The 27,720-nt window shown below is 40.7% G+C and overlaps 2 protein-coding genes across 2 annotated transcripts in view; both read left to right on the top strand.

Moving 5' to 3' along the window:
* Positions 1–926: 926 nt before the first annotated feature.
* On the top strand, positions 927–17,963 carry LOC122556923 (eukaryotic translation initiation factor 4E-1A-like). Its single transcript, XM_043704169.2, has 7 exons — positions 927–944; positions 2,776–2,876; positions 4,906–5,001; positions 11,441–11,504; positions 12,185–12,298; positions 12,845–12,984; positions 17,849–17,963. Exons 1-7 carry the CDS (start codon positions 927–929, stop codon positions 17,961–17,963), a joined length of 648 nt encoding a protein of 215 aa, XP_043560104.1.
* Positions 17,964–22,663: 4,700 nt separating this feature from the next.
* Positions 22,664–27,720, top strand: part of tspan17 (tetraspanin 17) — a 51,404-nt gene continuing 46,347 nt past the window's right edge. The window contains exon 1 of the mRNA XM_043703726.2: positions 22,664–23,094. Coding sequence (XP_043559661.1) covers positions 23,014–23,094 — 81 coding nt within the window. The 5' untranslated portion in view covers positions 22,664–23,013. The remainder of the gene's footprint in view (positions 23,095–27,720) is intronic.

The following is a 27,720-nucleotide window of genomic DNA, read 5'->3' as shown; positions in this document are numbered from 1 at the left end:
GGTGTTGGGATAGTTGCTGTTGTAGTTGGATACTTGTTTTGTGTGGGTGGCCTTCCTGTATATGGTGGTCTGGAGCTCCCCACTGGCCCATGCATTTGACTATTTCTTTCACAGGAGCTTCATCAGAACATTGTTCAAGCGAGCCATAACACTCTGCAGCACCCAGAGGATGCTTAAAGCAGAAGAACACCCAGGGACTGGAAATATTCAGCCTGCACTTTCACTTTGAAGCCCTCATTTTATAACTCCTTCAAATACATGTCTCTAACTATTTCAATATAACATCGTGGGCCAAAGGGCCTGTTCCTGTACTGTACCATTCTATGTTTATTGACTGTATGCTTGTGACAGGTAACAGCTTTCCTTGTCACAACTTCTAATTTCAGTAATCTCTTCTTTTCCAGTTATTAAATAGGATATAAAATAACTGGTGTGTTCTAATAATTCGCATAAGACTTTGTTTCTTGACTACACATAACTATGCCATTCATTGTGCTTTGCTTGGATTATTACCTCAAAACAGCTGAAAATATTAAGATATGCTTTTAAATATGAGCAACCAATGTGAAGATATTACTGCTTAAACCTTTAAGTGCTATTTATGTGTTTAATTTTCCCATCGTCCTTTATAAGCAGCTTTTTGCCAGCAACTTTTTTGCCCCATTGGAAACCTTTTCAAATAAGGTGGAAGTTTTGCCAGGTTAATCGTGCTAAAATCAGGTGAGTCCCGATCAAACCTCGGAATCATCAGATGATTTGTTATAATTTTAGGGATGATGTTTGGGGAGCCCATTTGCTTTCATTGTGACACATTTTACCATTCCTAAATCAGACAACACAGTTGGAATCCGGTCTCTTTAACAAGTAATCAATTTACACCATAAATTGGGGATTGATCAAGCAGTTTGGAGGTTTTTCGTTTCAATATGGCGAAAGCGAAATCGGTGAGGGAGTTTGCTATCGTTTTGGGAGGGACGTCGGGGTCCGACGGAATTTGGTTAATGAGAGGCTGTTAAATTGGGAAATAGGTTTAACCAGAGTTTTAAATTATCTCGCGTTGCTATTTCTTTTTCATTTGTGGCCAGATTTGTTTTTCGCCGCTACGTTTTACTTGCATTGAATTTTAGCCACACGAGGAGCAAATGCGTTTGCATCTTGACTATGTAATTTTGATTTTTTTTTGGCTAACCTGCACACTTTCCTTTTACATTTGATAAGTCTTGGATGGAGTCGAGTAGGAAAGAGTAGAAACTAAATTAATGGTAGTCTAATTTTCAATGGAACTTGTTAAAATAAATCCCTCCTTTCTCTTTTAGGTTTTAACAAACACATACATTTCTCTGTGGTTGGGGCAAGACTGGGATCCACATGTTCAGTATATTTAATGTGGCAAACTGGAGGGAGCATGTTGCTACCACAACTCCTCTAATTTATTGGGTACAGACAGCTGGAGTACTGTGTGCAGTTCTGGTCGCTCTCTTACAAAGAAGGATACTATTAAATTAGATAGGGTTCAGAGAAGATTTGCTAGGATGTTGCTGGGAATGAATGGTTTGAGCTCTATATAAAAAAATAGGCTGGGACTTTTTTTCACTCAAGCACAGGAGGTTGAGGGGTGACCTTCCAGAAGTTTATAAGATCATGAGGGTCATAGAAATGGTGAATAGCAAGGGCCTTTCCCTAGGGTGGTGGGGTGGGGGGATTTCAAATATGGGGGCTTTTTTTTTTAAAAGGTGGGAAGAGAGATTTTTAAAAAAAGACATGAGGGGCAATTTTTTTTACATGAAATGGTTCATGTGTGGAATGAACTGCCAGAGGAAGTGGCAGATGCAGGTAGAATTACAACACTTGAAAACCCTTCTGGATAAGTTGCTGAATAGGAAAGGTTTGTAGGGATATAGGCCAAATGCAGGCAAGTGGGGCTATTTTATTTTGGGAATGTGATTGGTGTGGATTAGTTGACTGAGGGGTCTGTTTCCATTTGTATGACTCAATCTGATTTGGTTTGATCTTGTATGGTGAAATAAAGTTAACTTTAAATATTGAGATTAAAACTGAGAAGTAGATTTGTTTGTTCTATCTTCCATTAGAGAGTAATGATAACACTAGCAATGCTCCTGCTAAAGTTGTGGAGTGCCACAACATCTGATTGATAAAAATGTATAATTCTCAGCATGTTCATCTTCCACCTTCCAGTTTTTTTTTCTTTTCCTCAGCCATCCTGGTGGTAAATGTTAAACTTAGCATAAAAACAATAATTCGACATGTCCCACATTTGTAGTTGGTACTTGTTTCTGTACCTTTGCTACATCTGCAAAATGGAGACTTCTACCAATGCAGTTTCACAGGGCTGTTTGGTTTTAGAAGCCAAATTAAAAGCAATCTTGCAGCAAAAATGACTTGTACAATTGCAGACCAATGGGTATGATGCACAATAAAGATGTGAGCCCTCTGGACGGCATGTCTTCACTCTGCCTTTCCTTTTTTAATATGAGCAGCACTTGATTTTCTTTTGTCCGTGATATTGCTGTTTATTCCATGTTGTGTTGAGAACGTGATTATGGTTCTTCTCTTTGAGAAGAACTGCTGCATTTCCTAAAGCATTCTCCCAATTGTGATATAGTAAGCCATTCCATGATTTTTGACTTTGATGTATAAAATCTTGTTTGAGTCCATCTTTATTATTGCAGTACAACATGGATTGTGGTATAACTAGAATTCTTTATACAAGCAGTATTAGTTTATACACTTTTAAGCATTTGGTTTCTTTTAAAGGCTGACCTGGCAGCTCTTCAAGAGTCTGAAGAGACCAGGAAGTCCTCTAGGAAGGAGATTCTGATTGTTCAACCATATATGAAGCATCCTTTGCAAAACAGGTATAATATAACTTTATGCTTCGTAAAAGATTTATTAAGAAAACTAGTGTTTGACATTTGGCATTTAAAACATTTTTTTTTAAAAAAGAAATACTTCTTAATGGCTGTTGTTTAGTGTAAGCAAAATAGTATTTTCAAAATGCAAACCCAGTTACTACGTATTAAGATGCTGTTCATTTTGTGAGCAATCTGTGCTGGCCTTGCTTAATGTTTGCATGGCTCATTTGAATTGTGATCAAGAGTGCTTAGCATTTCTATTCCCTTTTTTTTTTTGCAACGCTGTCAACTGATACTTCAGTGCAATTTGGAGTCAACATGGGTCTGTTCTGTAATATTACTTGTAAGTACGCCATATAAATGAACTCCTCTAGCAAGATTGAACTTAATCCGACTAGATCTGCTATCATTTTAAATAGTGCTATTTTAGATCACCAGTTAGCTACCGTGTGTAAATACACCTTGCTAGATGTAAATGACACCATTTTTCTTATTAAGGTAAAATGATAGTGCTTAACTGGAGTGTTACCAAATACTGTAGTTTGTTGTGAACCATTTGGACATGTTAAACTGATGGTTTCAGGGAGTTAAAATTTAAAATCTCCATTGTCAAACAAGGTTACCATTTGTTATATGAAGATTAATGAATGTGTTAGAAAACAGAATGGAGGAATACAGAGATCTCAAAGGGATATGATTTTGTTTGATTTGATAAATCTGATTTGGATGTGTTAGTATCATGATTTTTGGCTTTCAGTAGGCAAGTTGCCCCCTTTTTTTTTAATGGACTTTTTTTTTGATCTGTGCTGATGGTGCCTTTGTCATGAACAGTAGAAAGATAGGTTGTGGCATAATGCAATTCAGTCTGGAACTTTTTATAGGGAAATGGTAGGAAATATGAAAAGTATGTTATATTTACTTATGTGGACCATTTGAAGACACCAAAATACTAATTTTCTGAAATTGGAAGTTACCTTTTTTACTCTTTAGACAATAGCATCTATTATAGTACATGGAGGTCCAAGGCTATTTATGTACTAAGTTGAAATAAAAGTGTCATCGTTTGGAACAAATTTAAAAAAACGCGTCTAACATTTCCTGATATAACCTGCCTGGCACATCCCTGACCAATAAAGTGCAATGACCATTAAGTATTTTCCACATTAGTAATAGCCTTTTGGTAAATATCTTTATCCATGCAAAGGGAATAGAGTAAATCTGGCATACCAGTTTCAACTACTTTGCCAGTCTTTATTTTACATGCAGGAATTTAGTTATTCATTCCCACCCTTTGTAACCTGAAGTAAATATGCATAGTTATATCATAGCTTCTAGACTAGGATATATTTAAAATGTATCTTTATTACTATGTAAGCAAGCCTGTATTGTCTAGCCCAAGTCTGACTACCCTTGACCATTGCACTGAGTGAGCTTTTTGAACAGCTGCAGTCCATTTGTTATGCACACACTGTTTTGGAAGATAATTAGTTGAATGGTCCAGCACTGAACCTTCTCCAGCATTACTACTACCCTGCCATGCGAAGGCACTAGGCATGAACTACATCTAGATGTAGTGAATCATGGACCTTGCTGAAAGCAAGAACTCGTTTATACTATTTAATCTGACTGCTCTGGAAATGTTCTATATAAATATGATCTAAGTGGTAAGTATTCAATCTTTTATGAGCCTTTGGTAAGTTTTGAAAGAGTTCCTCCAAATTAGTTCTTGTTGAGGTGCAATTGCTTATTACCTGGGATGCAGGATCTTCATTTTCCAATGTTCTTGTGACTATACTCATTTTATGGAGAAAGTGAGTGCTGCACTTTATGAAAACTAAACTAATTGTTGTACCCATTTCATATAAACTCTTTGATAGCACCTGAAATTTCTACCCCTCATGGAAATGAACAGTATCGTAAGTTTAAATGCAATTTGAAGCAAATTGTTCATTAGTTGATTTAAAATGAAACAGTAAAATGGTTGTAAATTATCTAGAATATTTCACTTCATGTGTTCTTGTTTCGAACACAGGTGGACTCTCTGGTTTTACAAAAATGATAAAAATAAGCCCTGGCAGGCAAATCTTCGTCTTGTTACTAAATTTGACACCGTGGAGGATTTTTGGGCGTAAGTATTGGTAGAATTTTAAATACAACAGAAGTAGTTTCCAGAAAATGGAAGTGGAAAATATTAAGAAAGATTTCTTGCTGCAGTCTTTGAATGAAATAATACTGTTAGTAGTGAACTGAGAAGAATTTATTTTCAGTGACAGCACTGATCCTGTTTGCTCGTGCTAAGCATGTACTGCTACTGATCTAAGACAAATTAGACCCAAATTTGTGCTACATCTAAACCTTTAAAAATCTCAAAGCTATATGCTTAAGCAAATAATTTGTAGATTTTGACTTGAAATTAAGTACTTCCCACATCTCTGCATGCTCTGTGATTAAAGTTTATGCGAAGATTTGTAGCTCGGGTGCTCGTTGTTGTGGTTCTGTTCGCCGAGCTGGGAATTTGTGTTGCAGATGTTTCGTCCCCTGTCTAGGTGACCTCCTCAGTGCTTGGGAGCCTCCTGTGAAGCGCTTCTGTGATAAAGTTCTACTGTATAGCTATCTCTTTTTTTTTTAACATTGCTTTTGTGCTCTATTATTAGTGATGTACTAGATTTGAGTAGGCTTGGAGCATAATTTTAGTTGGGTTTAAAACTTGTGATCCCTTGTGGATGATTGACTAATAAAAAGAAATGTAGCAGTAAGAGATTCTCTACATAAACTCAAACTCACATGATCAAAAATGCTTCTCAAATGTCATGTGGTAACAACACAACTGATCGGAACAAGACTGCCTCGAGACATAGGAGTGTGGTGTGCCAGAAAGGCAACGGGTTTGTTTTTAACTGTGCTTGCTTTTGAAAGTGGACTGAATTGATGCTCTAAGGAACAGTTTGAGAACTTATTGATTTGTGGGAACAATTTAATAGGGGGCAAAAAATTGTAGCAAATTCTCTTCTCTTCTCTTCCTTTTGCCTTTTTCTTTGTGTATGTGTGTATACATGACTTGGTTGCAGATTTTTATTTTCAAAATTCAGTTCTTTGTGCTGTTACATATGTCTATTGTGGGATAAGAAAGTACATCTTTCAATTGACCTGTCTGTACCAAAAGCATTTTTAAAATAATTCATCGGCTATTGGTGTGTTGCCAGTTGCGCCAGCATTCATTGCCCATCTGTCATTTGTGTAGGTGATGGTGAGCTGCCTTCTTGAACTGTTACTGTACATGTGCCATAGATCCATAATGCCATTAGGAAAAGATTTCCAGGATTGTTCACTCAGCAACAATGAAGGAATGGTGATATTTGTGTGTGTGTGTGTGTGTGTGATCGTGACCCTTTCCTGGGACAGGGGCCTCACCGACCAGGCCATCTGTGTTGCGGGTCCGGAATTGTATGTAATTGAGTGTGGTACTTAAGCCTGAAATGTCGATTCTCCTCCTTCTCTGCTGCCTGACTGCTGTGCTTTTCCAGCACCACACTCTCTACTCTGACCGTCAGGATCTGTGGCCCTCCATTTTCTCCTTGGAGTTGTATGTACACATATCAGGTAAAGATGGCACATTTTCATCCCTGAAGGTCTTAGATGTGACAGTTACGTGTTTATCATTAGACCAGTTTTTTATTTTTATTTTGTTTTGTTCGTTTTTTCCTATTGATCTGTCTTGGTGACATTTCAACCCATGTCCCTAGTGACATCACCGGTGTACCAGACATGATGTCCTTGGTGAATTTTACCAGTGCATCTTTTAGATGGGACACACTGCTTCTATAGTGTTGAAGAAGTGTATGTTTGTGGATGTGATGCTAATCAAGCACAGTGATTTGCCTTTGATGTGTCAAGCTTCTTGAGGTTTTTTTTGTTGTTGGCGTTGCACTCATCCAGGCAAGTGGCCAGTATTCCATCACTTGTGACTTGTACCTGATTGGTGGACAGGTTTAGACAAGCGGTTGAAGAGGACTGCAGGATTCTAGCCTTTGACCTGCTGTTGTAGCCACTATATTTATATGGCTAGTCCATTTCAGTTTGCTGTTAATTGTACCAGCACTGATGACACTTTCTATCACTTTACTGTCTGTGAAGCTTGACTATATTGAGGTGATAATTGGCTGTGTTAGATTTATCCTGTTTTTTGTTTGGATGTGGACAATTTTCTGCCTTGGGTAAATGCCATTGGAAATGTACTGGAACAGCTTGGCTAAGTGGGAGACGAGTTCTGGAGCATGAGTTTTCAGTATTATTGCTGGAATGTTGTCAGGGCCCATAGCCTTTTCAGCATCTCCAACCTTAAACAGTTTCTTGATATCATGAAGGGACTTGAATTAGCTGAGGGCTGACATCTGCAATACTGGAATTTCTGGAGGAAGCTGGGATGAATTAGTCAGAAGTGCCAACTGGATTAAGATTGATTTGAATGCTTCAGTCCTATCCTTTGCTGGACCCTTCCCCCTCACTTGAAGTGAATTAACTAATTCCAATCTCCAGCGAGCTGTTGAATTCCCCATTACCATTCATGACTGGATACAGCAGGACCATTGAGTGTAGATCTGATCCATTTGCTGTAGAATTGCTTAGCTGTATCTATCACCTAGTTGGTTATGCTGTTTTGGTACACTGATCCTGCATCTTGTTATTTAACCAGGTTGACCCCTCCCTTTTATTTTTGTCACTTATAGTATTGTGACAGTGCCACACAACACAACACAGTTGAAAATAGGACATTGTCTCTACGAGGGCTATGTGGTGCTCACTTACTGATGCTAGAGGAACTCAGCTGGTCAGGCTGAGTGGGGAGAGTTGACTCATGTTAATTAACAGGAGGTTTGCTTGCCCATATGTAGTCTGCCATGAGACTTCATGATGTCCAGCATCAATGTTGGCCTTCTGGGTCTGCTCGTTCCTGACTATAATACTACTGTGCCAGCACTACTGGCTCTACCCTGCAGTGGGATTGAATGTAACTAGAGATGGTGTTTTCTGGGATTTTATATGTAAGATATGTTTTGGTGAGTATAGCTATCTGAGATTATTGCTCTACTAACTTTGAGACTGCTCTCCCAATTTGGCTTTTGCGTGGGAAATAGTGTCTTTGCTCATTGAAGCCTCATTCCTGATGAAGGACTTTTGCCTGAAACTCTTTTTTTTTTCCCGCTTCTTGGATGCTGCCTGACCTGCTGTGATTTTCCAGCACATTTGAAGGCAGAGTGGTGGATATTTGTCTGTGTGGATTTCAAGGTGCTCAACAAGATTCCACAAGGTAAACTGGTTAGCAAGGCTAGATTATAAGGAATACTGGGACTGTGAGCCATTTGGACAATTGACTCTGAAGGAGACAGAGGGTGGTGGCGGAAGGTTGCTTTTTGGACTAGACGCCTATGACCAGCCGTGTATTGTCATTGTCAGTGCTGGTTCCTCTGCATTTTATCATTTTATATAAAATGATTTAAGATGTCAATATAGGAGGTATGGTTAGTAGGTTTGCAGATGATCCCAAAATTGGTGCGGTGGATAGTAAAGAAGGTCATTTGAGTACAATGGGACTTTAATCAGATGGACAAATGGGTCAAGGGCTGGCAAAGTTTAAATTAAATAAATGTGACAAGCTGCATTTTGGTGGGGCAAATCAGAGCAGATATTCTATGCCTAATGGTAAGGCCCTGGGGAGTTTTACTGAACAGAGACCTTGGCTTATTGAAAGTAAAATTGTAGATAAACAGAATAGTGAAGGTGGCATTTGGCATGCTTGCCTTTATTGACCAGTGCAGTAAATATAGGAGGTGGGAGCTGTACAGGACATTATTAAGCCACTTTTTGAATACTGCATTCAATTCTGGTCTTCCTGCTATAGAAAAGATGTTTGAAATTTGAAAGGAGGCATGAATAGGCAAAGGGTGATTGCCCTTTAGTTTTGGACTTGGGTCCCTTTTAAATCTTTCCCTTCTCATCTTCAGCCTAAGGGGCAACCTTTTCATGCAGAATGGTGCGTGTATAGAATGGGCTGCCAGGGGAACTAGTGGAGGTTGGTACATTTACAACGTTCAAAAGGCATCTGGATGGGTATATGAATAGGAAGGGTATAGAGGGGTATGGGCCAAATGATAAGAAATTAGATTAAATTAGGATGTTTGATCAGCATGAAGTAGACCAAAGGGTCTGTTTCTGTGCTGTGTATACCTACAACTCTATGAATCATCTTTAAAACTTGATTTGAGGTTTTTTCTTGAGGCAGTCACCAAAAAGCATGCAGGCCAAACAGTAGATGTTGATGACCGGATTCTGTGGTCGTCTAATTAGCAAAATTTAGATCAAGTGGGCTTTGGAGGTAGGGGGTTGATTTTTTTTTTTCAGACTGGTGGCTTGTGACCAGCAGTGTTCCACAGGGTCTATTTTTTTGTCACTTTTCACTAAAATGATTTGTATGAGAACATAGGAAGTATGGCCAGTAGTTTTGTGAATGAAGCCATTGTCACTAGTGGACAGTGAAGAAGGTTATCAAAGACTACAAAGAGATGGTGATTGGCTCAATGGACTGAAGAATGGGATAGCAATTTATTGTCACATGTATTTTTACCAAAAAAGTGGAAAGTTTTAAGTCTCAATGGCATGGTGCCTAAACTAGTGACAAAAGTCATAATTAAGAAGGGGGAAAAATAAATTCACTTTTGACTCCTGGGTTCAGGATACACTGGAAAAACTGGGCCGGGCTGAGACTTTCATATCAGGACTAGGCCCTCCGAGTTGCTGGAATACCTGGAAACTGCCGTGAGAGACTACCACATTGCAAGACTGCCCCGGAAGGCACCAGGCCAATACCACCATTCTGGGCTGTTGGAAGCTACCTCATCACTGGGCCTGGGCCAGGAGGATACTCCTTCTTCCACCAAAGTTGCTAAAAGAAGGTAAGGTACTATAACAAATGGAAACATTATAGCACCAAAAGAAAAAGGAATCTACACTGTCTACCTTAGAAGTTCTGGGCTGAGGAGCCTGCATGTTGTGCTGCTTCCCCGTCACCATCTTAAGGGAGAAAAGTGTGGCAGATGGAGTTTAATTTGGATAAATGTGAGTTATTGCATTTTAGTAAAACAAACAAGGGCAGGATTTGTACAACTAATGGTGGTGCCTTAGGTGGTTTGTTGAACAGAGGTCTAGGGGTTCAGGTACATAATTCGTAAGATTTTGCAAAAATATAGATGGCTTAGGTAAGTAAGCATTTAGCATGCTTGCCTCCATTGCTGAATTATCTGAGTCTGCGAGTTGGGATGTGAGGTTGTACAGCACATTGGTGAGTAGTACTGTGTATAGGTCTGGTTGCTATATTACAGGAAGGATATTATTAAATTGGAGAGGGGTCAGAAAAGATTAACCAGGATGTTGCTGGGAATGGAAGGCTTGAGATATAAAAATAGGCTGGGACATTTTTTTTTCACTGGTGCACAGGAGGTTGAGAGGTGACTTTTTAGAGATTTATAAAATTGAGTGGCATAGAGGAGGTGAATAGCAAGAGTCTTTTCTCTAGGGTGGGGGATTTCAAAACTAGAAGACATGTTTTTAAGGTGAGAGGAGAAAGATTTTACAGGTGAGGGGCCATGTTTTAACAGTTTGTGTGGAATGAAATGCCAGAGGAAGTGGTGGTTGCAGGTATAGTTACAAAACTTAAGACTTTTTTGTAGAGATGGATGAATCAAAGTTTTGGAGGGATATGGACCAAACACACGGGTGAATGGGACTAATTTGGTTTGGGAACATTGTTGGCGCAGACTATTTCAATCTGTTTCAATGCTGTTTGACGGAGTCTGACTCTGGATGGCTTGCTAGAGCAATTTATATTCAATTGCATAATTGAGTTTAGAGTTCTATACAAGTTCAGTTAAAGTAGGCAGTTTCAGGTAATAACCATTAATGAATCAGATGGACTTTGTAACAATGACTTCATGGTCAGCATTCAATTTGTTTCCAGGCCACTTATTTAAAAAAAAAATTCAATTCCACATTCTGCAATGGTGGGATTTGAACCCACCTCCCCACAACATTACTTGGATCTCTTGGTTACTAGCCCAGTGACCAACAGCACTAGTCCATCCCCAGTTGTTTGATATGTTACATGAAATTATTATTTGTAGTTGTCAGATCAGTACACTTTTGAGCTCCTATTCTTTTTATTACTGATGATCAAGATTTCTTTTGTCAATTGTATTCAACTCTTTGGCTCTCTGCTGGAGTACCAGAAAGCTAATCAATTTGCTATTTTAAAAATGTGCTTTCATATTTAGCATTTCTGTGCACATCATTACTGTGCGCTGATTCTTGACTCTGTTAATGTGTGGTTTGTTAGTCAATGATAGGATACCTTTCTATGGACATTTAACTGAATGTTCTTTCAGTACTTTTAATATTTTGGAATTAATTTGTTCACTGATATCAACTTCCTATATAAAAGCTGAACTGTTGCAGCCTTAAAATTTTGTATCAGTGTTTTATTTCCACTAACTGGAAATGGTTTTTTCCTTCAATAGATTGTACAATCACATTCAACTTGCCAGTAGGCTGATGTCAGGTTGTGATTACGCTGTCTTTAAGGTTTGTACACTTTTTGTGTAACATATATCCGTTATTCAGAAGAAACCGTTATCTGTGAATTTGACTCTGACCCATAGTCACAATCCTGGAAAGTCTCTTTGAAAGATGATCGGTTTTGACTATAGTGCCCCCGTGAGGAATTGAGGGAACAAATGGGAATTACTAATGTAAGGAGGGATGATCAGTATAATAATGGATGACTTGTTCTCCAGTGTTGAAGTCCTGTCAGTACAAATCTGTGCCTATGCCTTTGGTTGCTCAAGTGAGAGTTTCTCTGAATTGAATCAAAAATGTTAATATCTTGGAAGATAGTTTCCCTATTCTAGTATAAAAACTTCTAGAATTAGCAGAAATTTTAGAATTGAGAAGTTTTTAGCTTGACTGTCTGTCTTGTTCACCTGACTTCTTAGGTGAGTTGCAATTCCTTCAGTCCTCTCTCCTTTAGGTTATTTTGTCACTTTGGTACTTGCTGCAGGTTTAAATGATTTGAATTGTTGAAAATAGGTCACTTTGGGCAACAGACTTACATAAGATTCAAAATCTATTTATCAACTTGCATTAAAGTATTTCACTTAACAGTATCCTTTTTATTGCTGGTTTATTCTTAAGAATTGGAATTGCTTTGAGAACTGCCATCTAATTTTAACATTTAAAAACTACAAATTTCTATTGTTAAATAGGATGGTATTGAACCCATGTGGGAAGACAACAGAAACAAATGTGGTGGAAGATGGTTAATCACGCTGTCCAAGCAGCAAAGAATGCTGGAACTAGATCAATACTGGCTAGAAACAGTGAGTTAATAAAATGCATAGACAAATTTGTTTTTGTCACTTTTGGTGCAACATCAAAGTCCTGTTCAATCGTAGGTTTTTCAATGCTCAATTTTATTCTTTGTTTCACAGCCGTATATCTGCAATATCTGTTCTAGATGACGGACACATTAACTTTGTTATGTAATGGCATGAGCTATACATGGCACCTATGTGCCCTCTTTGGATCCTATGGCACATTGCTTTCAAAATAAGCAAGGGAATTATCCCCTGTACTGAGGCATAAGTATCATTCGTTGAGAATCATCAAGAAACCTACTTGTGCAAATTGGTTATCATATTTCTGATAACAGAAGTAACTGCACCCATTGGTTCAGGTCACTAGGAATTTTGCATGTTTGTGGCCAGATTGAACTAGTACTTTTTTTTCAAATCTAACTCTATGTAAATCCAGTGGTTGCCAATAGAGCTATTAAGCATTTTAGAATAGTTACTCAATCTCTCCATTTGTAAAGTGCAAGTAATTAATGATTTAATATTAACTTTATTATTTATTATCTTTGTAAGTTGCTATGTCTTATTGGAGAAGCTTTTGACGATTATAGCAATGACATATGTGGTGCGGTAATTAATGTCCGAGCAAAAGGGGATAAAATAGCAATATGGACCTGTGACACAGAAAATGAAGAAGCGGTTTTACACATAGGGTAAGTTTTTTTTAATGTTTTAAAGGTTTGTTTAATTTGTTGACAATTGTATCCATTTTCCCATCTTTTTGAACCATTCCCTTCCACACTAAAACTGTGGAAAATTTTGCATCTATTAGACACTTGTTTGCATTTTTTATGATGTTGGCTGCTACCAATTTATCTTGGTTTTCTCCTTCGATTGCAAGTTATTTCTAAAACAACTCGAGACCTTTTCAAAGACTTAACACGTTGGGAGAGGGAAGTTGTTTTTCACCATATTTCCAGCCTTACTTGTAATGTTTCACTTAAGCTGGGTTTTGGGATTTGCTATCAAAACCATTTAAACTGAGGGCAAGTTACATTAAATTTCTTAGTCATGCACTATAACCTTTGTGACTATTCTTTAGTTGTGTCAATAGTTCATTGAAATATTTTCATGCTGCTAGCTTGTAATGGTACTTAAAAGTCTTTTGCACACAAAGTATTTAAAACCAATTTGCACTTGCACCCTTAACATTACAAAATAACACCAACTGAATAGAAGAATTACAATTTCCTTTTGATGAAACCTACCTCAAATTTATTTTTAAAATTAAGGAACATTTCAAAGTGGTTAATTTGTAATGGAATTCCAGCACTTCTCATCCAGGCAGCTGAAAGCATTGCAATCTGTAATAAAGCAACTTGAGATGTTCAAAGTGAAAATGTCCAGATTAGAGGGAGGAAGTGCTGGATGTCTTGAAATGGTTAAAATTGGATAAATCCCCAGGACCTGATCAGGTGTACCTGAGAACTCTGTGGGAAGCTAGAGAAGTGATTTTGCTGGGCCTCTTGCTGAGATATTTGTATCATCGATAGTCGCAAGTGAGGTGCCGGAAGACTGGAGGTTGGCAAACATGGTGCCACTGTTGAAGGGCGGTAAAGACAAGCCAGGGAACTATAGACCGGTGAGCCTGACCTCCGTGGTGGGCAAGTTGTTGGAGGGACCAGATGTACATGTATTTGGAAAGGCAAGGACTGATTCAGGATAGTCAACATGGCTTTGTGTGTGGGAAATCATGTCTCTCAAACTTGATTGAGTTTTTTGATGAAGTAACAAAGAAGGTTGATGAGGGCAGAGCAGTAGATGTGATCTATATGGACTTCAGTAAGGCATTCGACAAGGTTCCCCATGGGAGACTGGTGAGCAAGGTTAGATCTCATGGAATACAGGGAGAACTAGCCATTTGGATACAGAACTGGCTCAAAGGTAGAAGACAGAGGGTGGTGGTGGAGGGTTGTTTTTCAGACTGAAGGCTTGTGACCAGTGGAGTGCCACAAGGACCGGTGCTGGGCCCTCTACTTTCTGACATTACATAAATGATTTGGATGTGAGCGTAAGAGGTACAACTAGTAAGTTGGCAGATGACCCCAAAATTGGAGGTGTAGTGGACAACGAAGAGGGTTACCTCAGATTACAACAGGATCTGGACCAGATGGGCCAATGGGCTGAGAAATGGCAGATGGAGTTTAATTCAGATAAATGCGAGGTGCCGCATTTTGGGAAAGCAAATCTTAGCATGACTTATACAGTTAATGATAAGGTCCTTGGCAGTGTTGCTGAACAAAGAGACCTTGGAGAGCAGGTTCATAGTTCCTTGAAAGTGGAGTCGCAGGTAGATAGGATAGTGAAGAAGGCATTTCGTATGCTTTCGTTTATTGGTCAGAGTATTGATTACAGGAGCTGGGAGGTCATGTTGCGGCTGTACAGGACATTGGTTAGGCCACTGTTGGAATATTGCATGCAATTCTGGTCTCCTTCCTATCGGAAAGATGTTGTGAAACTTGAAAGGGTTCAGAAAAGATTTACAAGGATGTTGCCATTGTTAGAGGATCTGAGCTACAGGGAGAGGCTGAACAGGCTGGGGCTGTTTTCTCTGGAGCTTCGGAGGCTGAGGGGTGACCTTTTATAGAGGTTTACAGAATTGTGGGGTATGGATAGGGTAAATAAACAATGTCTTTTCCCTGGGGTCAGGGAGTCCAGAACTAGAGGGCATAAGTTTAGGGTGAGAGGAGAAAGATATAAAAGAGACCTAAGGGGCAACTTTTTCACGCAGAGGGTGGTACATGTATGGAATGAGCCGCCAGAGGATGTGGTGGAGGCTGATACCATTGCAACATTTAAGAGGCAACTGGATGGGTATATGAATAGGAAGGGTTTGGAGGGATATGGGCCAGGTGCTGGCAGGTGGAACTAGATTGGGTTGGGATGTCTGGTCAGCATGGACAGGTTGGACCGAAGGGTCTGTTTCCGTGCTGTACATCATTATGATTAATTAGAAATATGGAGGGATGAATCTTTGGATGAAATTCAACTAGGATGAGAATTTCAAACTTGACTATCCAACCACAAGTGTTTTGCCAAGTATTGTAAAGGATGGGAGATTAGAATATCTATAAAGAAAACAAAAGCATTAATGAAGGTTTTCAGGTACCAAGGCAAGTTACAAGTCTGATTAAACATTACAGAATTAAAACAGACATTCTGATACTGGAGCAAACAAGTAGGCAAGCTCATAATCCTGCAAACAAAACATTAAAGTTGTGAATGTTTGATTTTCGTTTTGAGCATTTCTATGCAGAATGGTGGAAATGGTGACGAGGGAGCAGAGTTTGCAATGAAAACAAATATTGGCTTCAGTCCTTCCAGTATTTAGAGGACAGGATCGGGACAAGCAGTCTGTCGTCAGAAGTGCTGAGGTGAACTTGCATGTTGTTGGTGTACGTTTAGCACTGGTTTTCAGATTAGTGATAGCAAAGTGCTGGTGAGAAATGAGGTCCAGAATAGATCCTGGTAGGGCAAAGGTAACTGAGTGGGAAGAGAAGCTGCTATAGGTGACTTTCTGGATATCATGGAACCGTCATGAAATAAGTTCTGCCCAGTTGGATGGTGGAAGGATGGTATTAGATAATGTGTTGGGGAAGTGGAAGAAAAAAAGCATAAGAAAACTGAATAATGCCTGAATTTTGACTTGAACTATGCCATTACACATTGTGCAGAACTAAAGACAAGGGAATTCCTTCATCACATTGTTCTTAATTGAGATTATCAGAATCAAGCAAATCTTGCTTGAGGCTTTTCTTTGGCTGTTTGCTATGTAATTTTGTACTCTGTTCAGATAAGCGGGCATTTGTGATCATGGATTTGAATCAGATTGGTCCGTGATTGCTTGTCAAAGTACGGTAATGGTTTGATCAGTTGCCTTGATCAGTATAGCTGACCAGGAAATAAATCATTCTTCTTACTATTTATAGGCTGCGCTGGAGACCTGCGAACTCAAATCCATTGGCCATGTTATGAATGCATTTCTGTGGCAGAGAGAGTCCTACAACTTGTAAATATAAAGTTATAAAACTCATCATCTTTATACAACGCCTGTCCATCCCATTCCACATTCAACAACAAGCTTTGAAAACTGCTCATTTTTGACAGTAGCTGAGACAATCCATAGCTTTACTTATTTTTCTTTTTACAAAGTAAGTTTTGCATCATCATTCAATATTAAACAGATTATTTATGTTCCAAGATCCACATCTTGTTTTGTCAAAAATAAGGTTCTTAGAGCAAATTTTGTACCAAGTTTCAATTGTATCGGTTTACTAACAAATAGGTTATAACATCATCTCTGCCCATCTTCACTGGTGGGAGTAATTACAAAGCTAGTTTCCTGGGATATATTGAGGTATATTGTCACCATGTTAAATATAGTTTTTGAAATGGGCAAAGGTATGGCAGATGGAATAAAATGTGGGTAAATGAGGTTACGCACTTTGGTAGGAAGAATTGAGGTGTAGACTATTTTCTAAACAGGGAAAAGCTTTGGAGATCTGAAGCACACAGGGACTTGGAGTCCTGGTTCAGTATTCTCAAAGGTTAACATACAGGTTCAATTGGCAGTTAAAAGGCAAATGCAATGTTAGTATTCATTTCAGGAGGGCTGAATAAAAGTGCAGACTGCATTTGGAGTATTGTGCTTTGAGTTCCATATCCAAGGAAGGATATGCTGACATTCGAGGGAGTCCAGAGGAGGTTTGTAAGAATGATCCCTGGGGATGAAGAGCTTGTCATTAAAAAGGCACTTGAGGACTCCGGGTCTGCATGTGGTGGAGTTTGGATGGATGATGGGGGATTTGATTGAAACGTGCAGTATACTGAGGCCTGGATAAAGTGGACATGGAGATGTCTCTGCTGTTAGGAGAGACTGGGACCCATGGGCACATCCTTCGAGTAAATGAAGGACCCTTCAGAGCTGAAATGAGGGGAAATTTCATCAGTCAGACCATGGTAAATCTGTGAAACTCACTGCTGCAGAAGACTGTAGTGGTTGTCATGGAGTGTGTTTGAGACCGGTATTTGATGGTGAAGAGGATCAAGGATTAGTTATGAGGAGAAAGGAGGAGAATGGGATTGAGAAACATGTCAACCATGATTAAATGACACAGCAGACTCCATGGACTGAATTACCCAATTCTGCTCATGATCTTATCAGCGCCAAGTTACTAACTTTTTTTGGTTTGTCCCATTTGAGAACATTTACACACTTTCTAACTGGCATCCCTACATTCGTAGCTTGAATGGCACAGTTCCACATCAACTATGGCTGATTTTGGCAAGTTAATTATCAATCTTTGACCATGGAACAAGCATTCATGACATTGCCAATGAGTCTTGGGATTACAACTTGAACTCTGTTTCTATTGTAAAGGTAAGGGTATTATCTACTGAGTAGTAAGGCTTTCAGGTTTAATTAAGAACATTTTAATGGGTGTGCAATCTGTCAGGATGCAGATGTAATTTAGAACATTTTAAAATGTATTTTAAGAATTTTGTTTTTTTCTTCAGAAAAACCTACAAGGAAAGGCTTGGTCTTCCCATGAAGGTTGTGATTGGTTATCAAGCGCATGCAGACACTGCAACAAAGAGTGGATTGGGAGTTAAAAACAAATTTGTTGTTTGAGCATTTTTTTCACCAAGCTTTAAAGCTGTGTAAATGAACTTGTTTAATTTGTGCAGTTGATTTGGGAGACTCTGTATAGTTTTACCAAACTTGGCTGTTGGAATGATTTTTGAAGAAAAAAATTAAATCTATTTGTGCAAGGTATTTAAATCATGAGATTTCAATGGTGATTTATTGCAAACTGACTTTAAATATAATCTCGTGTGTACAATCTAAACATTACTTTCCAGTTTTAGACTGGATTGGGGGATTGTGGTGCTGGAAAAGCACAGCAGGTGAGGCAGCACATGAGCAGGAGAATCCTGATTTCAGGCATAAGCCCTCCATCAAGAATGAGGCTTGTGGGCTGGGGGCACCTGAGAGATAAAATGGGGGGGGGGGGGAGGGGGGGGTGGTAGCTGAGAATGCAATAGGTAGATGAGGGTGTTGGGTCAGAGAGGGGGGTGGAATGGGATCGATGGGAAAGACCATAGACAGGTCAAGAGGGTGGTGCTGAGTTGGAGGCTTGGGACTGGGATAAAGTGATGGGGGGTGGGGGTGGGGAAGGAAATGAGAACTGGTGAAATCCACATTACAAACATATGGGATCAGGGTCCTAAGGCAGAAGATGAGGTTCTCTTCCTCCAGGTCTTGGGTAGTTAGGGTTTGGTGATGAAGTCCAGGACCTGCATGCCCTTGGTGGAGTGGGTGGAGGAATTGGCGTTCAAGCACAGGGCGGTGGGGTTAGTTGGTACAAGAGTCCCAAAGATGTTCTCTGAAATGATCTGCAAGTTGGTGACTTGTCTCCCTGATGTACAGGAGACCACATTTTGGTGCAATGGATACAGATGGCATTAGTGGAGTTATATGTAAATTTGTCTGATGTGGAAGGAGATGGAAATGTGTTGCTGGAAAAGCGCAGCAGGTCAGGCAGCATCTAGGGAACAGGAGAATCGACGTTTCGGGCATTAGCCCTTCTTCAGGAATGAGGAAAGTTGGTCCAGCAGGCTAAGATAAAAGATAGGGAGGAGGGACTTGGGGGAGGGGCGTCGGAAATGTGATAGGTGGAAAAAGGTCAAGGTGAGGGTGATAGGACAGATTGGGGTGGGGGCGGAGAGGTCGGGAAGAAGATTGCAGGTTAGGGAGGCGGTGCTGAATTTGATGGATTTGACTGAGACAGGCTGGGGGGAGTGGAAATGAGGAAACTGGTGAAATCCGAGTTCATCCCTTGTGGTTGGAGGGTTCCTAGCCGGAAGATGAGGCGTTCTTCCTCCAACCGTCGTTTCGCTGTGGTCTGACGATGGAGGAGTCCAAAGACCTGCATATACTTGGTGGAGTGGGAGGGGGAATTGAAATGTTGAGCTACAGGGTGGTTGGGTTGGTTGGTCCGGGTGTCCCAGAGGTGTTCTCTGAAACGCTCCGCAAGTAGGCGGCCTGTCTCCCCAATATAGAGGAGGCCACATCGGGTACAGAGGATGCAATAGATGATATGTGTGGAGGTAGAGGTGAATCTGTGGCGGATATGGAAGTTTCCTTTGGGGCCTTGGAGGGAGGTGTGGGCGCAAGTCTTGCACCTCCTGCGGTTGCAGGGGAAGGTGCCGGGAGTGGAGGTTGGGTTGGTGGGGGTGTGGATCTGACGAGGGAGTCACGGAGGGAGTGGTCTTTACGGAATGCTGATAGGGGAGGGGAGGGAAATATATCCTTGGTGGTGGGGTCCGTTTGGAGGTGGCGGAAATGACGGCGGATGATGCGCTGTACATGGAGGTTAGTGGGGTGGTAGGTGAGGACCAGTGGGGTTCTGTCCTGGTGGCGGTTGGAGGGACAGGGTTCAAGGGCGGAGGATCGGGAAGTGGAAGAGATGCGGTGGAGGGCATAGTCGATCACGTCGGGGGGGAAATTGCAGTCCTTGAAGGAGGCGGCCATCTGGGATGTGCGTTTTTGGAACTGGTCCTCCTGGGAGCAGATGCGGCCGTGTCGAAGGAATTGGGAGAATGGGATGGCGTTTTTGCAGGGGGCAGGATGGGAGGAGGTGTAGTCCAGGTAGCTGTGGGAGTCGGTCGGTTTGTAGTAGATGTCCGTGTTGATTCGGTCGCCTGAGATGGAAATAGAAAGGTCGAGGAAAGCTACATCGATGACTGTATCGGCGCCGCCCCGTGCTCCCACGAGGAGGTGGAACAGTTCATCCACTTCACCAACACCTTCCACCCCAACCTCAAATTCACCTGGAAAACCTCTACTGATGTGGAAGGATCCTATTGGGGCCTTGGACAGAGGTGAGGGGTGAAGTGTGGGTGCATGTTCCGCAATTGCTTGCAGTGGCAGGGAAATGTGTTGGGTGAGAGCTAGTGGGGCACATGGATCTGACCAAGGGAGTCAGAGGGAATGATGTCTGCGAAACACTGATAGGGGTGGGAAATACACACCCTGGTGGAGGGGTCTGTTTTGTAGGTGGCAGAGGATGATGCGATGTTTAGAGGGTGTTGGGGTGTAAGATGAGGATCAGGGGTGTTCTGTCATTGTTGCATTGGGAGTAGTGGGGTTCAAGGGCAGAAGTGCAGGAGATGCCCTGAAGAGCATTGCTGACCATGTGGAGGGGAAATTGCAGTCTTTGAGGCCATCTGGGATTTTCTATGATGGAATTGGTCATTCTCCTTCAAAGGCTACAATATCCCCTCCCATGTGGTTAACTATGCTCTCCAGCACATCTCCTTCGCATCCCACACCACTGCCTTTTGAACCCCACCCCTCCCAATACAAGGACAAAACTTTCCTGGTCCTCACCTTCCACTACATCAACAACCTTCATTATACATTGCATCATCCTCTATCACCTACAAATAGATTCCCACCACAGGGGATATATTTCCCTCCCCACCCTATCAGCATTTTGGTGAGACCATTCCCTCAGTATCTGCAGTCCTTACTTTCTCTTCTTGGTTTGGGAGATTACATTAATCCTCCAGTAAAACTGCCTTGGCTGCAAAGATAAATTAATTGCATGACATTAAATATTTGGATTGTTTTCCCTATGATTGTTAACTAGAGATCCATTTTAGTTAATATAAGACTTTGCTACAACTAAAAATGTTATAATATGCAGGTTGCACATGCCTACTTTGAATAACAGCATCTTTTTTTTCACTTCAAAAGTGGGAAATTACTAGTTAAACTAGAAGCGCAGTGTGAACTGGCCTCTGAGAGCCCTTTCCAACCTTCAGGCACTCTGCCTGTATTCCTGATGAAGGGCTCTTGCCCAAAACGTCGGGTTTTTTTTTTCCCTGCTCCTCGGATGTTGCCTGACCTGCTGTGCTTTTCCAGTACCACTCTAATCTAAACTCTGGTTTCCAGCATCTGCAGTAATTGTTTTTAACCTACAAAATTTATGATGGCCAAGTCATCTAACCAACCTTACTGTGACCTATTGAAGGGACTGGCTGATTCAAGATTGTCCTCTTTTTGGGCTACTGGCTGGGAATTCTAAGACACAGAATCTTTAGCCAGTGCCAAATTTGAAGGACAAATGTAATCACCTTTTCTTTACTTTGGTAATTGAGACAAGGTTCTGGATTAAGATAGGGATGTTTTAAGAAAATCGAAGATTGTGGCAGGGAAGGTGAACAGAATCATTACAGTTTGAGCCAGTTCTGGGTTTGGAAGACAAAACACCGGCTTGGGGATGTTCAAAATTATATTATGTCAAGATTGGGGAAAAAGTTCAAGCTATGAAACAAGTCTACTGAAATAATTGACACTGGTAGGTACATCTACCTAACCTGTACAGATATGTTTTTATACAATGAGCTGAGGCAGTGTACCTATCGGAATTTGGAAGATAATGCCATAGCCTATCCTGAGCTGTTTAGGAACAGATTTCATCCTTAATATAGTTTAGTTTCAGTTAAGCTTTTAAATTATGCAAAGAAAGTCATACTCTTAAATGATGATTTTGGAGGTGCAGTGTTCGAATGGGGTGTACAAAGTCTAAAAATCTCTCAACACCAGGTTATAGTCCAACCGGTTTATTTGGAAGCACTAGCTTTCGGTCAGGTAGCTTACGAGTAGGATCGTTAATTTTATGGAATTTGTGGTTTTTAACGGTTAGTTTGAGACAACGAAATTGGAAGCAAGCATTTAGAAGTAGTTGGAGACTAGATTATTTTTGGGACGGGTTACTCCAACTTGTATTCAGTGACATTCTACACGGCAGGAGTGGTTGATGCGAAAACTTGCATTATTCTTCAGGAATGTAGCACGCTGTTGCATTTGGTATTTCTGCAGTAACCTGTCATGGTAGCTACTGCACAAACCATTGACAGCTGAACTCATTTTAATAGGTGACACTGGAAGAGTTAAAGGAGTTGGCACATGAATGTATTCTCCAGTACCGTGTTGTTACGGGTTAATTTAAATAAAAGGCTACTGGAAATCTGAAATAACAATGAGAGAAACAGAATAAATATTGCAAGTCGCATAAAACGCAAGCTGCTGCTCGATCTTGCTGAGGTTTTTAAATCCGTTTCTGCCTGCTCTGTCTGTGTGGGTGGGGAGGGGGGGGTGGTGGTGCTGGTTGTTTGATGCTCTTGCTACTTCACTGGGACCAGCAGAGGGTGACACTGAGTCTCCCTGCGGTGCCCGGGAGCGGACCTCGCAACCGGCGCGCGCGCGCGCGCCGTCATCAGGCTGGAGACGCGGATGCGCCCGCGCGCCTGGATGGGAGCTGGTTGGTGGTGGGGCAAGAGCGGGCGCATGCGCGCTGCTGATGTGGTGGATGGCGGCGCCAGGGCAGCGCGGTGTGTCGGTGACCAGGGAGTAACCGCATGGAGCTGTGAGCGGCACCGGCGCGGGAGCGGCCTGTCTGGCCCGGAGTGAAGGCCAATGTCGGTCCAGGCGCGCGCTCCTGATGCGGCGGTGGCCGGGCCTCGGAGCCTGGCTTCTCCCTGAGTGAGCTTCACTGAGGGCGGCTGTCCGCCTCTTGCCTTTATCGTTTGTGTTGTGTTTTTTTTAAAAAAAACAAAACCCTCCCCGTCCCTCCCTCCCTCTGTCTCTGTCCCTCCTGAGTTTCCAGACCACCATGTCCGGGAAACACTTCAAAGGACCTGAAGTTAGTTGCTGTGTGAAGTACGTTCTGTTCGGCTTTAACATCGTGTTTTGGGTGAGTGTTTGCAGGCTCTTGTTGTCTCTGTCTCTGAGTGACCGAGAGAGAGCCTTTTGTCTGATTCCCAGCCTCAGGGGCTTCTCCTCGTCTGTGGCACAACAAAACACACACACACACAAAACTTCCTCAAACCCTCTTCGCTGCAAACTCATCCGTGTTGGTACGACCGAACATTGGGAGTATTTTGCCGTTGGTGATAGCAGCATCTTCCAATGATAACCAGCGCAAAGAGGTTGACAAAAACCCAGCAAGGTGTCCAGCTATTACCCATTTGTTGTTTGAGTTACTGGTTCGTTGCGCCAAACGTTTTGCTCGTTGACTGATCCGTTCGTTGCCGCTGCTTTTTGTTTGATTTTGATTCCACGAGACAAATGGACGGGAGAAATTTGATTTAAGAAAAATCAATTAACGAACGTGTAACAGTCTCTAACTGTGATCTGGTCGACGATGATTGAAGTGGTAGGGCCAGCAAAGTGTAACTTCACTTTGGAAATAAATGAATTATACATTTAATCACTTGTTGATAATGACTACTGATCAATTTTAAGATAGTCAATGCGAGTTTTATGAAGCAGTTTTATTAACCTTAAAACTTGAGTAGACTAGTTTAAAAAATGTGTTTAACAGTAGTTTTCAACGTATTAGATGAGAATGAGTTTTGCAACAACAGTAGCCTTTGGCCATGAATTGGATGTATGTCTTTGTGCCCCTTGATTTTATAAAATGTATTGCCAAGAAGTGCTTCTTAATCATTTACATTAGGTACTTAATAGATTTTAGATTATAGATTATAGATTTTAATTACCATGTCACATTAAAAGATGAGACATTACAATTAAGGTTTTAAGAGTTGTTGTAGCAGTGCATTAATACTACTTGTCTTTCTACAATGATATCTAAATCCAAATGCAACATTGTTTTTTGTTTAGCTCTTCAATAACATGGGAAAGATCCATTTTTCTAGAAAGTTTTGTCAATTTGTTCATTTTTTTTGTTCGTATCATCTTCCCAGTAGATTGACTGATTCCTATGGGTGTGACATACCACATACATCAACTCCATCCAGCTCAATGTGTGTGTCATCAATTTTCTCCTCTGACTCCCTCTTTTAATACAAAAACTTTAGTATTGCTGAGGAAAGAAGAGACGTGTTGTTGAAGCTGTTTATCTTGCAGTCATCAGGACTGATGCAAAAATACCAAATTTCAAAGGGAACAAGAATTTATACATGAGAAAAAATGCTAATTAGTCAAGGAATTGAACTAGAGAATGCACTAGAGAATAATTTTTCTTCAAATTTTGATTCAATTGAAAAAGGTGCATTCCCTGGGCATGTTTCTTTGGTTTGCAGAGGGCAGGTGCTGTTCGCTGTGAACAGTTCTTAGACATGCAATAGCTTATATCCCTTAAATTTATGCAACAGATGAAGTTAGCTGTTTTACTCTGCCATTTGTGTTACTACAGAATAGTAGAATTCTCCACTAACAGAATGCTCCTATCAAGCTAGAAAGATGTTTTGCCTACAACGCAAGTGAGTGATGTGCTATGTAAATTTTTGTGCTTGTGCGATGTCAGTTATGTAGGCATACATCCAATGACTAGTGGATCTCATCAAACAGCATTTTACTTCAGTTGTCCACAATTTATGGGTTATCCTGATAAATGTGAATGCGTGTGTTTAGATGACATTATTAGGTAGTGATTAAAAACCAGCTGGTTGGTGATTTAAAACTGTAAGGACACAAACTGATTGTATTTTCTCCTTTTGAGGTAGTAGTTGGTGGTAACAGATTATCAGGGAACTAATGCACAATCTTGAGGACTTGGATGCAAGCTAATGCTTTGAGCCATAGGATTTAAGAATGAGTGTCAGTAGATTAAGAAACACGACAGCATACCTTTTCATGAAAAGCCAGTGGCTGTAATGCTGGCAGTTTCAAACTGGATTGAACCTTGTAAACTTTGGAAGAATGTAGTGAAACTAGATAGTAACTCTGAATCTGTAGGATGATCAGGATCATTACGGTACTTGATCTGGGTCGAGTGACTTCACATTCTTTTGTGGATTAGACTAGAAAGGCATATAGTAAGGGCTGATCCTCTATGTATTTGATAAGGCTAATAATTCTTTGCTTGTTTCTATTTATTAACAAACAATGATGCTGTCATCATGATGTTTATATTTAAGAAATGGTTTATTAAAAAGTATATTGTTCAACATCATTTATAATGCATTTTATGCCACACCAGATGGGCATGGGATTTCATACAAAAGCCTGCAGTATCAGCTATGCCTCAGTAGGTAGCACACCTTGCCTTTTCAGCCAGAAAGTTGTGGACTCAAGTTGCACTCTGGAGACTTCAGATATCCCACTACAGCACAAAGGGAATACTGTGCCGAGTAAAAGACCCCAAGCCACTATTTTGAAGATCAATGGAATTATGTGAAATTTTGGGCAATGTTTATCCCTCAATCCACATCTCAAAAATACATTCCCAAATTGCTGTTTCTGGGACCTGCAATTGATTGCTGCATTTCCTATGTTACAACAGTAACTAGCATTAAAAGTACTTTGAAGGATGTTCCAAAGCACTTGAAAGTCAAAGGTTGTAAAAGGTAATTTACAAGTGCAAGTCTTTTCTTCACAAGTCCACACGATTATGAATGCACTATTTGTTTTCTTAAAATATCAATACAGATTAAGTTATAAATCACACAACACCAGGTTATAGTCTAGCAGGTTTATTTTGGAGCACTGCTCCTTCAAGTGATTGTGATTTTAAAAAAAATTAAAGAAGTCTGAAATAATTGACAGAAATCTACAAGATTAGTACTTACGAGCTATTATACATGCTGAGAAAAAGTGCAGCAGCAGTTAACTAAAATATTGAACTGTAGAGAGAAGAATGTACAAATCAGACTATTTGTTCAAATTATGCGGAGACTTTGCAGTATTTTTCTCTGACTGTATGATGAGTACTGTTCACTTCTGGCTATTTGAGAAACAAGGGAAACATTCAGTCCCTGTAAGGACAGCCACAGAGCTTATCCCTAATGTCAAAGAACTGTTTGTGCAGGCACAAAACAACCTTCTTTGTTTGGAAAATAGACTGAAGTAGTGGGATGATTTACAGGCGAACTAACCGTCTGATAACGGGCTTTGATATGAATGCTCCTTCTCTGGCCACAGCTTTCATTATCCTGACGGATAAGATGGTTATTGTAATAAGCCTAGGTGTGATGGATAAATGGAATCTGTTGCTGCAGACGACAGAGGCTTTAAAACTTTTTATGTTGGATGGAAAAACGAGGCCATCTCCCCATAATCAAATCTAGAGGTCACAAAAGCCAGCAGGTCACTTCAAGTTTATGGAGGTTGTAGGATGAGAGGCTCTCCTAGAGTATGTTAAGTAACCAAATTCTAGGGTCAGAAAATCTCCAATAATATTCAAGGAGTCTGTTCCCACCACTTTTTCCAGGAAGAGAGTTCCAAAAACTTAAGTGCGCAAGAACAAAATTGTCCAATTTTAGTTCTAAATGGATAACCACTGATTTTTAAACAGTTCTAGATTCATAAGAGGAGCCATTCTATCCACATCTACACTGTCAATAACACTCAGAATTTTGTTTTACTCTTCTAAACTTCAGCAGGTGCAAGCCTAGTCTGTCCAAATTTTCCTCCAATTTTACCTTGCCCTTTTCCAGGTATTAGTCTAGTTAACCTTCCGTGAACTATCTCCAATGTGTTTGCATCTTTCCTTAAATAAAGTGTCCAGTGCTGTGCGCACTACTCCAATCAGGTCTCACCATTGCTCTGTATAACTGAATTATGATTCTTGTACTTCTGTATACAATTCCCCTTGCGCTAAATAATAACATTCCATTAACTTTTCTAACTGCTCGCTGAATCCCCATGTTAAGTGCTTATGAAGCATACATTTGGATATCCAGTGGGCGGCACGGTGGCACAGTGGTTAGCACTGCTGCCTCTCAGCGCCAGAGACCCGGGTTCAATTCCTGCCTCAGGCGACTGACTGTGTGGAGTTTGCACATTCTCCCTGTATCTGCGTGGGTTTCCTCCGGGTGCACGGGTTTCCTCCCACAGTCCAAAGATGTGCAGGTCAGGTGAATTGGCCATGCTAAATTGTCCGTAGTGTTAGGTAAGGGGTAAATATAGGGGTATGGGTGGTTTGTGATTCGGCGGGTCGGTGTGGACTTGTTGGGCCGAAGGGCCTGTTTCCACACTGTAATGTAATCTAATCTAATCTAAAAAAAGTAACCTAATCTAATTTCTCTGCTTCTCTGGGCTCTGATAGCTCTCATTGCTTTCATGAAGACTTTCCTTTTATTCTTCTTACCAAAATGGATAACTTTACATTTTCCTACTTTATACTCCATTTGCTCAATTGGTTCCTTTTTTAATTCATTCTTGGGATGTTGGCATCATTGTGTGTGCCAGCATTTTTGGCCAATATTAGTTGCCCTTGAAGGTGGTGGTGAGTGCTGTCTTGAACTGCTGCATTCCATGTGATGTAGACCCCCACCCCCCACCAGTCAATGGCGTTAGAGAGGTAACTCCATATTTTGACCCACTGAAGGAACAGCAGCATATTTCCAAATCA

Source organism: Chiloscyllium plagiosum, unplaced genomic scaffold (genome assembly GCF_037043375.1).
Source record: "Chiloscyllium plagiosum isolate Xiang-an unplaced genomic scaffold, Cpla_swu_hap1 HiC_scaffold_16, whole genome shotgun sequence".
NCBI classification, from domain to species: domain Eukaryota; kingdom Metazoa; phylum Chordata; class Chondrichthyes; order Orectolobiformes; family Hemiscylliidae; genus Chiloscyllium; species Chiloscyllium plagiosum.
Note: the sequence above shows the minus strand (reverse complement) of the source record. Positions and strands in the feature narration are given on the sequence as shown.

Coding starts and splice junctions, on each gene's coding strand:
- LOC122556923 (XM_043704169.2), top strand. Junction 5,002..11,440: donor ACCGTGGAGGATTTTTGGGC/GTAAGTATTGGT, acceptor TTCCTTCAATAG/ATTGTACAATCACATTCAAC. Junction 12,985..17,848: donor GAAGCGGTTTTACACATAGG/GTAAGTTTTTTT, acceptor TTTTTTCTTCAG/AAAAACCTACAAGGAAAGGC.